General features: G+C 43.1%; 1 protein-coding gene across 1 annotated transcript in view; it reads left to right on the top strand.

Moving 5' to 3' along the window:
- The window catches only part of SVIL (supervillin), a 97429-nt gene extending 82090 nt beyond the window's left edge, over positions 1-15339 (top strand). The window contains exons 32-38 of the mRNA XM_045005286.1: positions 560-767; positions 1463-1596; positions 2483-2638; positions 3836-3979; positions 11467-11588; positions 12957-13112; positions 13265-15339. Of these exons, the coding sequence (XP_044861221.1) occupies positions 560-767; positions 1463-1596; positions 2483-2638; positions 3836-3979; positions 11467-11588; positions 12957-13112; positions 13265-13351 (1007 nt within the window). The 3' untranslated portion in view covers positions 13352-15339. The remainder of the gene's footprint in view (positions 1-559; positions 768-1462; positions 1597-2482; positions 2639-3835; positions 3980-11466; positions 11589-12956; positions 13113-13264) is intronic.
- The last annotated feature ends 903 nt before the right edge of the window (positions 15340-16242 follow it).

A 16242-nucleotide genomic window follows, 5' to 3' on the forward strand; every position in this document is an offset into this window, starting at 1 on the left:
CCCAAGAGCAAATTCATTTTGCTGTACACACATTTAAATTGTCCCCTCTGCTTTAAGGTGCTTCTCTGTTTTACATAGCAAAAAAATGATTATTTGATTATGAACTTGCAGTTTTGCATGTTGTCATTTTGGACTTCTATTACTCAAACAAAACAAAGCTTCTGTGATCTTTTTTACCACACACTGCAATTCCTACTATGTATTCTGTGAACACTAGGCAAATTCTTTTCAATCCAGTGGCAGCTTGGAAAGGCTGCAATTGTATTGGGATAAACCTGAACTTGACTTGATATGCCTAAATATTGCAGTTCACCAAGTGGAGATGACATTAAAAGATAAGGTACCATTATTATATTGGTCCCTTGTTCACCCTAAATAGAAAAGGGGGAGGGTTAAGGAGCAGTGATAAAATTGACTGTGAATTTCCTTTTATCTCTTTGTGACTGTTTAAGACTGTGTAATGCAATGCAGTGCTTGCAATTTATCCGGAAAGATCTTGAATTAGAAGTAACGTTGCCAGAATGTAATAAAGCTTTTGTCCTGTTTGTGCCCATTCCAGGTGACTGGAGGCTGTACTGTGTACGAGGAGAAGTTTCCATTGAAGGAAATTTACTTGAAGTAGCATGTCACTGCAGCAGCCTAAGGTCCAGGACGTCTATGATTGTCCTCAATATAAATAAAGCCCTTATCTATCTGTGGCATGGCTGCAAAGCACAGTCTCACACAAAGGATGTAGGAAGAACAGCAGCCAATAAAATAAAAGAACAGTAAGTAGCTGACTTATACCTTGGAGACATTTGTATTCTGTAGCTGGATTATTAAATGTATCTGTCTGCCCGAAAAACCCCCAGCAACCCTCCAGTAGCACTGATCTTGAGTGGGTTAAGAGATTGCAGCAAGGATGCATGTTGGGAGAGGAGGAATGGACAGGGCACCTCATTCATTATGTGCATATTCTGATTTTCACACAATCCCAATAGGGTGAGATATACTTACTGTTCTTGCAGTATTGAATTGCCATTCCTGTTAAAGCAATATGTTTTCAATCTCTGGGAGACAGAAAAGCATCTAAAAGTAAAGATTCAACTATGACCTAACAGAGGTGATAGGATAAGAAAAAGCCTTATGAGAGAGAGGGTCTGACCAGGCTAGGGAAGGAAGCTTGCAAGAGGCGCTGATAGGAGATGGAAAGGAGAAACTGAAGAATTGGTAAAGAGCTCACATGAGCATTCTCTCACGCTCTGCATATGTGATCAGTCATACGAATAAATACCATTACTGAAATGTCAGACCTTACATTGTTGTTTCCTGTATTGATTTTCATATGGATTAGGCTGGCAAAAAGGAAGTGCCGGTGTCAGAGAGTCAGTCTTTGGACTGGTTTGGGCTGCTGACAAGTACATGAAGCTGGATGATGTTGGAAGTAAGGATATTGGGTTCACATCACTTCTTTGTGTTGCAGATGTCCATTGGAAGCTGGATTGCACAGCAGCAGCAACGTGACAATACATGAATGTGATGAAGGGTCAGAGCCATTGGGATTCTGGGATGCATTAGGAAGGAGAGATCGAAAAGCCTATGATTGCATGTTGCAAGGTAGTATTGCAGTCCAGTGATCTTCACCTACATGTTACTGTGTTGTAGGGCTATAAAATACACCAGATATGTTGCAGTTCTCCTCTGGAGGGATTGGATGATGGTTTTGTGTTTAATCATTGACCCTTCTTCTGGAACTGCCAACAAAGATGATAGTTGTGAGACAGATTTACAGTATGAAAATCTGTCAGTTAAGTAGTAGATATGTGAAGTTAGCCTGTCTCACAAAGCCACAGAACAGTCAGCCACCAAGGGTATGTCTAAACTGCAATTAAAAAGCCATGGCTGGCTCATGCTAGCTGACTGGGGCTTGCAGGGCAGTTTAATTGCAGCGTAGCCTTTCGGGCTCTAGGACCCTGTAAGATGGGGGGGCCCCAGGGCTCAGACTGCAGCCTGAGCCTGAACGTCTACACCCCAGTTAAGTAGCCCCTTCGCCCGAACCCCATGAGTACCACTCAGCTGGTGGGAGTCTAATTGTAGTGTGGACATAGCTGAAATGGCTGGTCACTAGGTAAGGTAATAATTGGAGATATACCAATCTCCTAGAACTGGAAGGGACCTTGAAAGGTCATCGAGTCCAGCCCCCTGCCTTCACTAGCAGGACCAATTTTTGCCTCAGATCCCTAAGTGGCCTCCTCAAGGATTGAACTCACAACCCTGGGTTTAACAGGCCAATACTCAAACCACTGAGCTATCCCTCCCTCCACTGCTAGCCAGGGTTGGATTCAAAATAGTGGCTAAAGCTAAAATGCTTTCTATCCCAGCCATCGCCAGTCTCCTTTCCTGATTATTCAAAAGCCAAAGTGTAATGTAGCAAGTGTAAATGCAGCTTTTCAAATTAACTTTGTCCTGTTGTACTAGACATTTTTGTGTTTTGCTCTATTAGATCCTGGAAAGTTTAACTTCACCCCCCGCCTGTTCATCCTCAGCAGTTCATCAGGAGACTTCTCAGCCACTGAATATATATATCCTGCAAGAGATCCCACTGTTGTCAATTCCATGCCATTCCTGCAGGAGGATCTCTACACTGCCCCACAACCAGGTACAGAAGCAGACTATTGATGTAAATACTGCACTGATCCCAGCTACGATATCCAGGAATAAGTGTCCCAAATACAGAGACCCCTAGTGTCAAGTTATTCTAACATGTAAGTAGAGAAACATACTGACAGGAGTTATTGAACAATGGTGACCTATAAAAGTATTCATGCAACAAGCAAGTAGGGAGGGAAAAGGCATAGTCCCATGCTGCTTTGCACTGGGATGCAGTAAGCATAACTCCTGGGGGAATTCTGCACCTAAAAATTCTGCGCACAATATGTTAAAATTCTTCATATTTTGTCAAAATAACATTGTATGATCATACCAGTTTCAGTTATTTTGGTGATTTATTTCAAAGTACCTCTGAGCACTAGATTCCCCCAGGAGTAGAAAGTTAAAGAAATCCCTACGACAACCCAGTTCCTGTTTCTCTGCATCCTCCCTCACAAAGCCCAGTTGCAGGACCAGACTCCCATGACCTCTTCCCCCCCAGAGCCCAGCTGTGGGGCCCCGCAAATCAGACACCCATATCCCTCCCACCCAGAGTCCAGCCTCAGGGCACCCCCCAGCCCAGACACCCGTACCTCCTCTCCCCAGTGCCCACCTGCAGCTGCCTGGAACCCTCCAGCTCCCCCAGCAGTGTCCTGTATTTGCAAGCTGGGAAGCTGGGCTCTGCCTGGTCTAGCAGTCCCTAGTGACAGCCAGTAGTTCTGCAGCATCAGTTCTGAAGAGAAAAAGGAAATTCTGTACAGAACATTAATTCTGCACAAATTCTGCATTGTGCAGTGGCACAGAATTCCCCCAGGAGTAAAGCATGATAATAATTCAGGTTTAATTAATAGCAGTAGTGCTTTAGTGTGTGTAAAACCAGGAAGGGTTCAACCTTTAGAACAAAAGATTGAAATTTCCACTTTACAGATACTTAAAACCAATTAAATGTATTTGTACACAAACTATTACTAAAGAAAGCACACTGTTTCCTGTGGGGAACCAGAGCTCAGCCCCTTGCTTCTTGGGTTTACAGAAATCTCTGTGGTTGGATAACAAATGACATTGATGGACTCTAAGATGAGTCTCATTTGTCCAACCAAAATAGACTGATTTTAGTCAAGGCTATGGAGTTTATCTTACGGAGAAACCTAGTAAAACATATACTGACTAAATCTCTGGTATTTTTTGATCTTCTTTGGCTGTATAGCACTCTTCCTTGTTGACAATCACCATGAAGTGTATCTTTGGCAAGGCTGGTGGCCTGTAGAAAACAAAATAACTGGATCAGCTCGAATCCGATGGGCTACAGACAGGAAATGTGCCATGGAGACAGTACTCCAATACTGCAAAGGTAATAAGAAAGCTACTCTGTGCCAGTGTTGATCCTGACTATTTTAAGGTTTCTATAGTAACGCTCACCAGAGTATTTAAGTGCTCCCCAGGTAGAATAAATCGGCACTGTGAGGTCCCTAGTAAACTTCAAGGAATTTGTCTATTCTTTCCCCCAATCCTTCCATCAGGATTAGAGGCCTCTGTTGGGAAGCAATGTTTTATTATAGTTAAATCATCTTGCTTGTAATGTGAGTGTACTTTCTCAAAGAGGAAAGTGGGCAGATGGTGGATTAGTCTGATCTCTGGAAATTCATGCTATTACAGAACCCCCTTTAATGCTGAATGCTGTGGCTCCAGCTCTAATGTGCTTCATGCTGGGTTTTGTAAAGTGTATTGTCCCAAAGGAATGGTTGGAGATGCAATTGCTGATGTAACTGGGTTCTGATTTGTTGATGACTTTGAAAATCAGGAACAAGGCTTAGAACTGACAAGCTGGAAGCTGACTGGGAGCTCGTGTAGGGAGCAACGCATGGGGTGATGTGCTCACAGTGGCCTGCCTCACAAAGCAGACAACCAGATATGATCTGCACAGGTTAGAGCCTCTGCACTGCTACCATATATCGCCCCACATACAGTGATCCAAGCTTGAACTGATGAATGCGTGGATTGCAGTGGCTGGATTCTGAAGGGATAGAGTTTCCTTGGAAGCAGAGGATAGAAAAAGACTCAAGCTTGGAGATGAAAAGAAAAGGACCCTGAGGCGTCTCACCTCTCTAACAAATAGGGGTTGGATGATGAAAGGGTGTGGGATATTGTCATTGGAAGAAGAGCACATTGACTCAGCTGTTATTTCAGAGCATTTCCTCCATCTGACCAGCATCACCCCAATTTGGTTTGAGCCAACCCTTCCCAGTTACAACTAAAGAGCTGATCTCTAGTGGCATTGTAACATCCTCAATAGCATTGGTTTCAGCTGCGGTAAATGAACTGTACAACTCAAATATTGTTGGGAGCTGTGTCAGTGGCACCTTCCAGCTTCTCAAGTGGTCTCTCACAGGGCTTGGCTACACTTGAGTTGCAGCGCTGGGAGTTTACAGCGCTGGTCATCCAGCTGTGTAGGAACAGCGCTGGTGTGTGGCCACATTTGCAGCATTTGCAGCGCTGTTGGGAGTGATACATTATGGGCAGCTATCCCAGCGTTCAAGTGGCAGCAACGTGCTTTTCAAAAGAGGGGGGTGGGGTGGGTTGTAGTGTGACAGGGAGCGGGGGAGAGAGAGAGAGTGGATTTTTGGAGCCAACACTGTGAGTTAGCTTCCTGCCTTGCAAAATCAGAAAATGTTCCCGACCCCTTACTCTTAATTGCAAACAGCCTGCATCCAACGGACTCCCTTTCTCCCCTCTGCCCCCGCTTGTTTCTCTGTCAAGCAAACACTCACTCCCTGCCTGCCTCATTCACAGGGGTTATCTCATTTGATTGTTCACACTCAGGTACAGATCAATCACAGCAAACAGGAGCTGTGTTTGTTTTTTAGATAAGCAGCTCCGGGAGCACCGGAGCTCTGGAGCTCCGAGTTCACAACAAAACAAAGAGAGGCTGCATAACAAAACAAAGAGAGTAATTTAGTTAAAAGCATTCTGGGATATCTCCTAATACCCTGGAGGCCAATAACAGCGCTGGTGTGTGTCCACACTTGATGAGCAGCGCTGGATCACAAGCGCTGCACTCGCTACACCCCAAGCAGACCAGGTGTTCAGCCCGTGCTGCAGCCAGGGAGTTGCAGCGCTGGATGTGCCTTGCAGGTGTGGACAGTTACTAAGTTGCAGCGCTGGAAAACCTCCACCAGCGCTGCAACTCTCAAGTGTAGCCAAGCCCTCATATGTGAAAGAGCTGGAGAGGCGGGAGGAATAAATGTTGAACTCCACGTGTGTGGGCCCTTGGGGAAGAAGGTGTCAGTGACTGATCACTGCTCTCTGGGTCCGGGTAGGAGAGGAATGATTGTCATTATGCTACTGTGCCATCTACTCCTGTTGTGTCACCTAAATGGATCAGTAACACCTTGTGGCTGAGTGTGGAAAGTCACCAAAAAGCTGAGCATTGAAACATGATGTGTATCTATTGCTATGCAGAGGTCCTCTTCCTGTGCCACTGGAGCACTCTTTGTGCAGAATTCTGATGTACATCCAGGATGTTGGCAGATTTTTTCACATGTTGGCCTCGAGTTGTTTCCAGTTGAAGTAGGAATTAGAGGTTAAAGGTGGAGCAGTAGTTGGAAAGGCCCTTGTGCACCACATGCTGGTTTTTTGAGGACTGGGCAGGCTATTGCAGTTCTGAGACTCTGAAGGACATGTTGGTGACGATACCACCTAACTCTTACATCGTTTTTTCCATCTGTAGATCTCAGAGCACTTGACTAAGGAGATCAGTATCATTATCCCCTTTTTACGGAAGAGGCACAGAGGTGCAGTGCCCAGGTCATCCAGCAGGCCAATGGAAGAGCCTTGAATAGAATCCAGGTCTCCTGAGACACAGTACAGTGCTCCAGCTGCTAGACAATACAGCATCCTGTTAATGGAAACTTTTTCCCCCCGGCTTTCATCAAAGAGCAGGGGGCAGATTGTAACTTGAATGTGCCTCAGGCCTTCTTGAATTTCAGTGGCTGTAATGGTAGCAGGGTGGCAAATGCTGTCTGCAGTGGTTTGGATTTTCTGCCTCTCTGTTTCCTCATATTTTAATGCAAAGTAGGATGAGAGCTCCTCGGTGGTCTGCGCTTGGGATTATGTGTCACAAACTGATTAATTGCTTTGCTAAGTGCAGTAGATCTGCTGGCTATGATTTTTCAGCTGCGGTGGCTTTGGAGTTGAAAGCTCCCTTTGCTCCATTTCCAGGTGCGGTATAGTTCTGCAAGAGCTATTTGTGCTGTTGATGTAGCAAGTTTTTCCACCATCAAAGTCCTAATATTTTACCTATGCACTTCCCCTTCCAAAATCAATCTGAATCCCAGGATGATTTCAATTGCTGTGAAGGAGGAGGAGCTAGGTTTGTAGCCACAGTGTCAGTGGGAATAGGTACCATTTGGCTATGATGTTCTATTGGTTTCGTAGCTTCTTGGGCCTGTGGGTTGAGTGATTCTCCTGTCAGATATGCTGAAAACTTTACAGGAATTAATCTTTCATGGGTTAACTACCACTGGTTTTTCATTGCCCTAATAAGATGGCACAATTAAATAGCAAGAAATATAAATACTGCAGTTATCCTAAAAGTAAGAGAATAGCAAGAAGGATCTACTTAAGTGCGTAATCAGAAGAATATACGTGTGTCTTATTACTTTTTTTTGGCTTACAGCCAGCATTCAAACGACAAGATTATACTTTGGTTTGTATCCTTGGATAACAGCTTGAATATTCCTAGCAGCACTCGTTGCTTCTTTTGTGCACAAATCTCTTTATCTAACCTGTCAGATTTTCTTGAAACTTTCTGAAGCTTTGTCTGCTAAATCAGCAGACTGCTTTGGAGCACTGAGCTCCCGCATAGGAGAGAGAGTGTGTGTGTTGCAGTTCAGATTCTTGCATAAGAAAGGCAAACCAGCTTGAGTAGAGGGCATAGTTCACATCATTAACTGAAATGATGAAAATGTTTCTCCACTCAAAAATTAAATTGTCCCACCAGATGGCTAAGCCGATATTAGAGCATTATCTGTCACAAGCAACCCTTCCTATATTCCACCACTAGTATCACTAGTGTTCCTTACTGTGTAGACTAGGCTGACAAATTTTGCAAATTGCAGAGTTTCAAATCGCTGTCATAGTATTATATGGCAAATTCAAGCAGTTTCCACAATGCAATTGTGGAACAGGAGGATTCAGATGATAAATCTCTTGTCTAAATTGTGTAGTTGAAGGATTCTGATTTGTTGCTAATTTGTTCATTGGGATACTTGAGATTAAAGCTCTGTAGATTAGTCTCTTTCGTGCGACTAAATTCTTTCTAATCTGTTTGCTACCAAATGTTTGACCTCAAACAAAACATGGACTGCTCAGTTTGCAGAGTTACTGAGCAAGTGGTTGTGATGGTTCTCTAGGTACCCAGGACTGTGAGTCACCTTGTTACCCTCTGCCTCTGGTGTGAGGAGAGAGTCTTCCTTGTGCCTATTCGGGTGTCAGCTTCCTAAAACCACCAGCCTGTTACCCACCCAAACACAATCCCCTGGGCTATGCCAGCCCTAGCTTTGCCTTGCAGTGTCACAGTAGGTGCATCCCAGTCTCGGAGTCCTTTTGAAGCGTTCCCCTGTGATATCCAGCCCCTCATGCTGGCTTCTCACAGAACTGCCAGGTTCCTAAACAGAACACACCAACTTGTAAGAGTCAACTCAGAATTAGCATTTTGCTTAATATCACACTTGGATATATTTATAATGTAAACAAGGATAAGTTTATCATCAAAGATTCAAATGATAGTGAGTAGGAATATTGGAAACAAATGGTTACATATGAAATAAAATCATAACACGCTAGCTTAACTAACAAGTTAACCTATCTAAAGAAGTTTATCTGACCCAAAGTCCTCTGCAGCATTTTCAACCAAGGCTGCTTGAGAGCCCGTTTTTATGAATGCAAACACGCTGTCCATTTACTTCCTAGGTGCAGGGTGAGGCTGTGTCTTATTTGCCTCCTACATATATCCCCAAAGTTCATTTTCTTTACTCTTAGCCAGCAAAACCCCCCTCTACTCCTCCCTGTGGATTGGGTTTTTTTTCTTGTGTGCTCCTTCCCTGTTGACTTCACATCTCTTCCTTAACGTTTGACTTCATGTGTAGATGGACATCCATTGTGCTAGCTTACAATGCTTGATTTACATCCCCACAGAGAGCGCCATTGCTCACTTTCCCTCCTGTCTAGCGGAAAATCTGTTTTGCACCTTTGCTGTTGCTTAATGCCTTGATACAGACATGAAAACCACATTTTCAGTATATATACGTAACTCCTTACATTGTATCTATACGTGGAATTCACAACAATATTAATGACCCAGCTGACAGTGGATTTCATTTGAGAACTCCCATGGCATTCTTTGGTAGACTAGAATGTATGCACCAAACTTATGAGATTTCTGCAACCCCTCTGCTCCCCCTTGTCAGTTGGCATTCGGTGGTTCTTAGATCACTGTGGTGAAGATAACTCTGGCAGTGTCTGGTCTCTCAGATTTCATTGATCCTTGTCTCTCTGGTTTACGTGTAGCTGTAGTGTGTAGTTTCCATGACTGACTTTCTAGTAACAGATGGTGATTAGGTATCCATGCTGACTCTTCTAGATCTGCCTGCTGCTTTTATTACCATGAACCACACACAGTTTTAAGTCCAGACAGTGAGTGCAATAGACAGGATCACTCTTGATCCTGGATTGGTGCTGTTTGTCCTCTGAGATCCTAGAATGCTTGGTAATAGCTCAAGTGTGAGCTTTTGCAAGGTTCTGTTCTCATTCCTCATACTCTGTGTATGGGAGGCTGCTAGGGGAGACGGCAAGGTGGTTTATGCCAATGACAAGCTGCTTTGTCTTCATTTCATCTAACCCATGAGTTGCCATGTTGTCGTCATCTTTCTCGGTGCCTACCTGAGATAGGGACTTGGGGTAGAGTGAGCTGGATGAGGCTCCAGACAAGATGGTGTGAGGCTGTTTTGAGAAATTATGCCTGTCTCCATTTTAAGGATGTTTGTCCACCCTTCTTCAGGAGTATTCACCATCTAGGAGCACTCGGGGGTCCCTCATTGCTATGAATTGAGCTGGTCAAGAGTGCCTTTTTCCGTCTGCGCTTGGTGTAATATGGGCATGTCTTTCTGACCTCCAGATGGGATTATTGCAGTGTTCTGTGTGGTGTGCAGGGCATCCTTTGAAGATCCTTTGTAAGTGCAAACTGCAGCAAATTGCAATGGTCCAGCTGGCCGTAGGGAGCATATTATAAGTGCTGCATAGACTGCACTGATTTCCCGTTCACTTCTAGGTACAATTCCAGGTGTTTGTATTGCTTTCTAAAGGTCTGTGTGGGTTAGCTTCTAACCACCATTACCACCTTGCATTCCCCACATACTGTAGTGACATGGTGGGCAGCTGAGATGTTCTCACCGGGGTCTCCAAACTTGAATTTTGTGTGGGGAGGTGGGGAAGGCTTATATTGTGCATGTTATGAGAGGAGTCCATTTTGTTTTGTTCTTTTTCAGTAGTAAGCTACATATTTGGATTTGTACATATTCCTGGAGATGACATGATAGGCACACTTTTTTAAAATATTGAAAAATACACCTTTTAAAGTTGCTCTGATGTGCAAAAGAAAGTTTGTTTAGCACAGTCTAGATCAGGGGTTCTCCCAACACATTTTTTGGTGGCCTCAGAGTGCGGACACCAACTCTTTCTGGTGGCCACTCTGACAATTTTTCCCAAAATACTGAATTAACTGTAGGGGGGGAAAATGCACATATGCATGTCCAAATCATTAGTCACAACAGACTCACTCAGCCCCAGCAAGCCTGGGGACAAATGAAGCCCTGAGGAGGTGGGTACAGAGGCAGTGGGGGCCAGAGCGATGGGGCGTGGTGAGCTTGGGGCCAGAGCTCATCACTGTGTGGCCAGGGAATGGAGCCCGAAGCCCCGTGGCTAGCCGCCCCCAAGAAGGTGGGGAACTCACTGGCTGCCTGCTCCTCCAGCTTTTGTGTCTCCAAAGGGGGGCATCACCCAACCAACGCTGGCAGCCTTGGAGGAGGGGCTGCTGCTTTGCGTTTCTTTCTCTCTCCCTGCCCCGCCCCCATCACAGCCCAGGAGGCTGTGGCAGCAAAAAAAGCCCCATGGTGGCCGCATCTGAGAAATGCTGGTCTAGATCAGTGCTTCTCAAACTTTTTTTTTCGCGGATCACTTGAAAATTGCTGAGAGTCTCAGCGGACCACTTAATGATCTTTCCAAATGTTAGCTAACTATTGCAAAGCGCTTTGGATAAAAGTGCTATATAAAACATTATAATAAAAAATTAATGTTTTTTGTTCTACAAATAAAATCTCTCAGCTCATATTTTAATATCAGTAGTCTTACCTTTCTAATGCGATGGATGTACCATCTCTCCCCTGCCACGGCAGCCCCCGAGCTGGGGAGGAGGGGGATCTCTCCCCGGCAGCGCAGCCTTGGAGCTGGGGGAAAGTTGTCTCTTTCCCTGGCCGCTGCAGCCCTGCACGTCCCAAATTCCAAACTAATTAGGTGCCTGGACCCTGGAGAAAACACACATATAAGGTGAGGTGGTGGCTGGGGAGCCATGCTTGCATGGCTCCACTAACTAGGTGTGTGGCCCTTCATTTTTTTGTACGTGCACTTTAGAGGGAACTATCCACGGACCACCTGAATGGAGCTCGCGGGCCACAGTTTGAGAACCTCTGGTCTAGATGAAGGACCCAGCTAAAATTTTACCCAGCAATATAGGGTGACAGCCTGCAAGATAACACCTCTCGTTTTGTATTTTGGATGTTATAGGAAAAAACATAAAGAAACCTCCGAAATCCTACCTAATTCATGCTGGTCTTGAACCCTTGACGTTCACCAATATGTTCCCGAGCTGGGAACACAGAGAAGACATAGCTGAGATCACAGAAATGGTAAACAAACCTTCTATTGCAATTGTTTCCTGTTGCTGCGCTTGTATTTTTCTGTTTGCTGTTGTTAGCAACAGCCAGCACGTTTTATGCTGGGAAGTCCCAAACGCCAGAGGATTAACCTAAACTTCAGGAATCTGGAAGAAATAAGTATCATTACGTGGCTGAATTTTGACAAGTGCATTATAGATGTTTTCAATGAGTTATAGATTTTCATACATTCTAGTAAATGTTTCATTCTTTGAAGACTTAAGAAGTGGAACAAAAATATTCTTGACTCTTAACATTGACTCCTACCTAAAAACTAGTAAGATAAAATAGGGGTCCCACCTCTGAGCTGCACAAAACCTTGATTAAGCTCTGCCTCTGTCTCCCAATAAGGTAGGTTCCTGTTTTCTTTGAAACCATGGACTGGAATATTGTCTGTTTCCATACAAAATGTCACACACTCTTTGGTGGGGATGACACACCTGGAAAAGTCTCAGTGTAACTGAACAAAACAAGCAGCAGTATGTTGGGGTTTTTTTGTTTGTTTTTTTAATATATAATTCAAATCAGAATCTCCATACTAGCATGTCAAAATACCAATCTACAGGGATTTCTTTGGGCCACTGCATCAGTTTCCCCTTCAGGGAAATGAAGTTAATTCCAGCCCATGTGACTACTTTAAGATCCTCATATGCAGGGTGTTTTTAAGTGTAAACTATTACCAAGAAGGGACACTGGCTATCTCCAGGAGTTTTCTGCAAGTCTTCCTCCTTAGTCAAAATGTGGTGGCAGGAGTAAACAAATGGGTGAAATGGGGTTTCTTAGGGAAGAGAAGTGCCCTCGTGTTCTTAAATACAAATATTTTATAGTAGCAGATTGTTCCAGCCAAAGAACTGGCTTAGCACCAAATGTGCATAGTCTACTTCTAAAATACAGGGGCCAGCTAACCATTCCCAGCTAGGGCAGAATTGGTACCAGCTCTGTAGTAGGCTCAGGGCCGGCTCCAGACCCCAGCGCACCAAGCGCGCGCTTGGGGCGGCGTGCCGCGGGAGGGCGGCAGGCGGCTCCGGTGGACCTCCCGCAGGCATGCCTGCGGAGGGTCCGTTGGTCCCGCGGCTTCGGTGGAGCATCCGCAGGCGTGCCTGCGGTAGGTCCACCGGAGCCGCGGGATCAGCGGACCCTCCGCAGGCACGTCTGCAGGAGGTCCACCGGAGCTGCGGGACCGGCGACCGCCAGAGCACCCCCCGCGGCGTGCTGCCCTGCTTGGGGCGGCGCAATTCCTAGAGCCGCCCCTGAGGAGACTGTATTTAAAATCTGCGATTGCTGATTTCAGTAGCATGTTTCTAAACTCTTTCCTTTTATTCCTCTCTCTCTCTGCTCCAGGATGCTGAAGTTTCTAATCAGATAATCCTTGTAGAAGATGTGTTAGCCAAGCTGTGCAAAACTGTGTACCCACTAGCAGATCTTTTAGCTAGGCCTCTACCTGAGGGAGTTGATCCACTGAAACTTGAAATTTATCTTTCAGATGAGGACTTTGAGGTAAGGAGGAGGGGGGATACATTGTTGTGTACATGCATGTATTGAATCATTCCAAACCTCTCGTGTGACAGCTTCACTACTCAATTGGTGAGCAGTTTGAGTTTAGTAAATGACTTTCCTAACAGCGATGTGTCTTTTTGTCTTAAATTCAGGCCGCCTTAGAGATGACAAGAGACGAGTACAATGCACTGCCCTCTTGGAAGCAAGTTAATGTGAAAAAAGCAAAAGGACTTTTCTAAGTAATGTTATCGCTTAGTGATAGTACCAGAGGGATCTGTATCGTCACTTTCAACACCTTGGAATTAGCAAAATGAATTGCTCTGTATTAGTGTTCAAAAAAAGAAATTAGAGATGATCTTAAATTTTTAGATACTGCCTGATCTTGAGTTGTGTAATATTGTAAATGTGCAAGAGAACTCTTTGGAAGCTTTGTTTCAACTCCCAGGGTAATGTGTTTAACTTTGCTCTCCTGTGCACTTAAACAGTAGTTTCTCAAGCTACTACTGCAACAATCCTTTGGCTATATATAGGACTTGCCATGTGTTTTTTGAAGATGTTCTCTTTGTAAAGTGTTATTTTGTTAGTTTGTGGATTACAAAGAATTTATATTTATATAAACACATAGAACAAGTATGTATTTAACAATGCAATATGTATTCACTTTCAAGACTTTCATGTAAAAAAAAAAATCTCTATACAGAAAGGTAGTTGGATGGCAGTTGCTTAGACTGAATTAGCTATACCACCCATATATATATCTTATGCATTCTGAAAAGTTTCTCTTTGCAATAGGTAATGAATTGTTCTCAGTGCTGCTTCAGGTGCTAAACTGAACAAAGCATTTGTATTTATGGCATGGGTTTCTTTAGAAACTATGCAAATCAACCTTTTTATTTCAATATCCAAAAATGTATAGTGCCTTGTTTTTGTGTACAGTTTATATACAAAAAAGATTGGTCTGCATTTTGAAGATGGTTTAGAACGGTCTCCTATATTACTTTTTATAACGGTAGAAATAAAAACATCTCAGTTTCTAATACATGTTGTAAAGATTAAACGTCTTTCGTGATATATGAGCTTAAAGTAAAAGCTTCAGAATAAACTCAGTGATGCTCTGGCTAGTCATTCTTTACACATATACCCTACGCTATCATATAAAAATGTTCCATAATCCTGTATTTACATTTGAACTATTTGTAACCTGAGGCATTTAGAGGATTTGTACAGTGTTATGATTGAAGAGTGGCAGATAATGCAGAGAAATTTATGATTATACAAAGATAAAATTAGACTGTACAACAGTCTTAACTAGTGCTACCTCTTGAAACAATTATAGAACTATTGAATTATTTTCAATTGTCCCTTTTTTATACTTGATGTAAAATGTTTGGCCAATTGAAAACCTACCAAGAATTTGAATGATGGTGAGTAACGCTCTTGAAACAAAATTAACATGGTATTGAATATTAACTGTATTTTCATTCCCAAAGAAAGTGGTAGAACTGAAAACGTGGCCATTTGCATTAGTTTGGGCAAGCAACTGTTTAAGATTCTGTCATTGATTGAAACTTTATCTTTATTTTCAGGTAGTTGCTATCTCTGACCTTGAATTTCTGTAAGGATTGCTACTGTTACCTTTGCAATACCATTGTACCTTTCAAATATTACGTCCTGTAAACTCTGAAAACTTGCCTTGTAGACTGTAGCCACTGGAAATCTCCTTTCGACTTATAAAGGGAAAACACCTTTGTTACCTATCCGTGCCAAGTGACTTTGTATTTTTGATAATTTGCTGCTCTTGACCTGACTGTGACCACAGGGAAATAAAGTGGATCATGAGTGTAGTGGGATGTATGTTTTGTCAAACCTCCATACAAAATCTGATTAGCCACGTGCTTTAAAAAGAATAGGCTTTGGAAGTATTTTGGCAGATCAGTGAAAAGTTTTAAATTAGCACCCCCCCCTTTTTTTTTTAAGTCTAAATTTTTTTTCCATTTCTGGCATAAGTACCATGTTAAGTTGCATTCAACAGATGTGCAGTTATTACAGCAAAAGGATTTTTACAAATAGTATCTTTTCTTTTGTTACTGGTCTCTGTGAAGAGTTAGAAATAATAGCCCAAGGGGAAATACTGCCAATATTTCCAACCCCTGAAAACACTTTTTCTTTCACCCTTTGCAGTGACAGGATGAAGCTAGAATTAAGGATTAGTTCTATTTATTCACGCATTCATTTTTTTTTTTACTGTTTTCATTTTGTCTCTACAATAAAAAGCTAATCTACATAGTCTGACTTTTTGTTTTTGCCCCACTGTGGGAGACCATCACTAGATTTTTGGATTGGTTGGTTTGTTTTAAAAACACCAAGAGTGTTCTGGGTGCTGATCAAGACACAGACAATAGTCGCCCCTCGCTCTACAGTCTTAAAAAAAACAATTAGAGAAGCAGTCACAGAAATCCAGAGGCGGATAATATGGAATGCAGTGTTGTCAGCTCATGATTTTTGACATTTCTTATGCTATTTGGAGTGTCTCTTAGTCCCAGTTCCTGGAGTCCTGTGATAGTATGAGACTGAGCTTTTCAGTTTATTAAAAAAAAAAAAAAAAAAAAAAGGTAAATTTCTTGTTCTTATGGTTGCAGGGAAAAAAGTTTGAAAATGTGAACTCGAAAGGCTGAAAAACCAGGAGGCAAATAAGAACCTAAAAATTATTTAATTTTCATTTTTGATCAAAACTCATACTTGGGGGGAGGCGGACTCAGGTTTTTTGAACACGTAAGGCTGACATCACTGAGCATGTGCCCTTATAAAGCAGAATCATTGCATATGGGTTTTTCACAGAAGATCTGCCCACTGTGATGTAGTTAGAAATGGCCTGTCCTTTCATGAAGGAGGAGAGGAGCCTTTAAAACATTTGGATTCTTGTGATTGCAGCTCTCAATGAAATAGAAGTGCAAGTGCCAATGAGCAGTCTCCTGGGAACACACCTAAATCTTTGGAGGGCAAAAGCTAATGCCTGACACTTGGGTTCTGTGGAAAAGACAATTGTAGCTTCAGTGTGTCATCCTGGCTGGCTATTAAGCTACTAGATGAAAACAGCATTCTGGACAATCTCACAAATTCTCATAACTTC

This window comes from Mauremys mutica, chromosome 2 (genome assembly GCF_020497125.1).
Source record: "Mauremys mutica isolate MM-2020 ecotype Southern chromosome 2, ASM2049712v1, whole genome shotgun sequence".
In the NCBI taxonomy this organism is placed as follows: Eukaryota; Metazoa; Chordata; order Testudines; family Geoemydidae; genus Mauremys; species Mauremys mutica.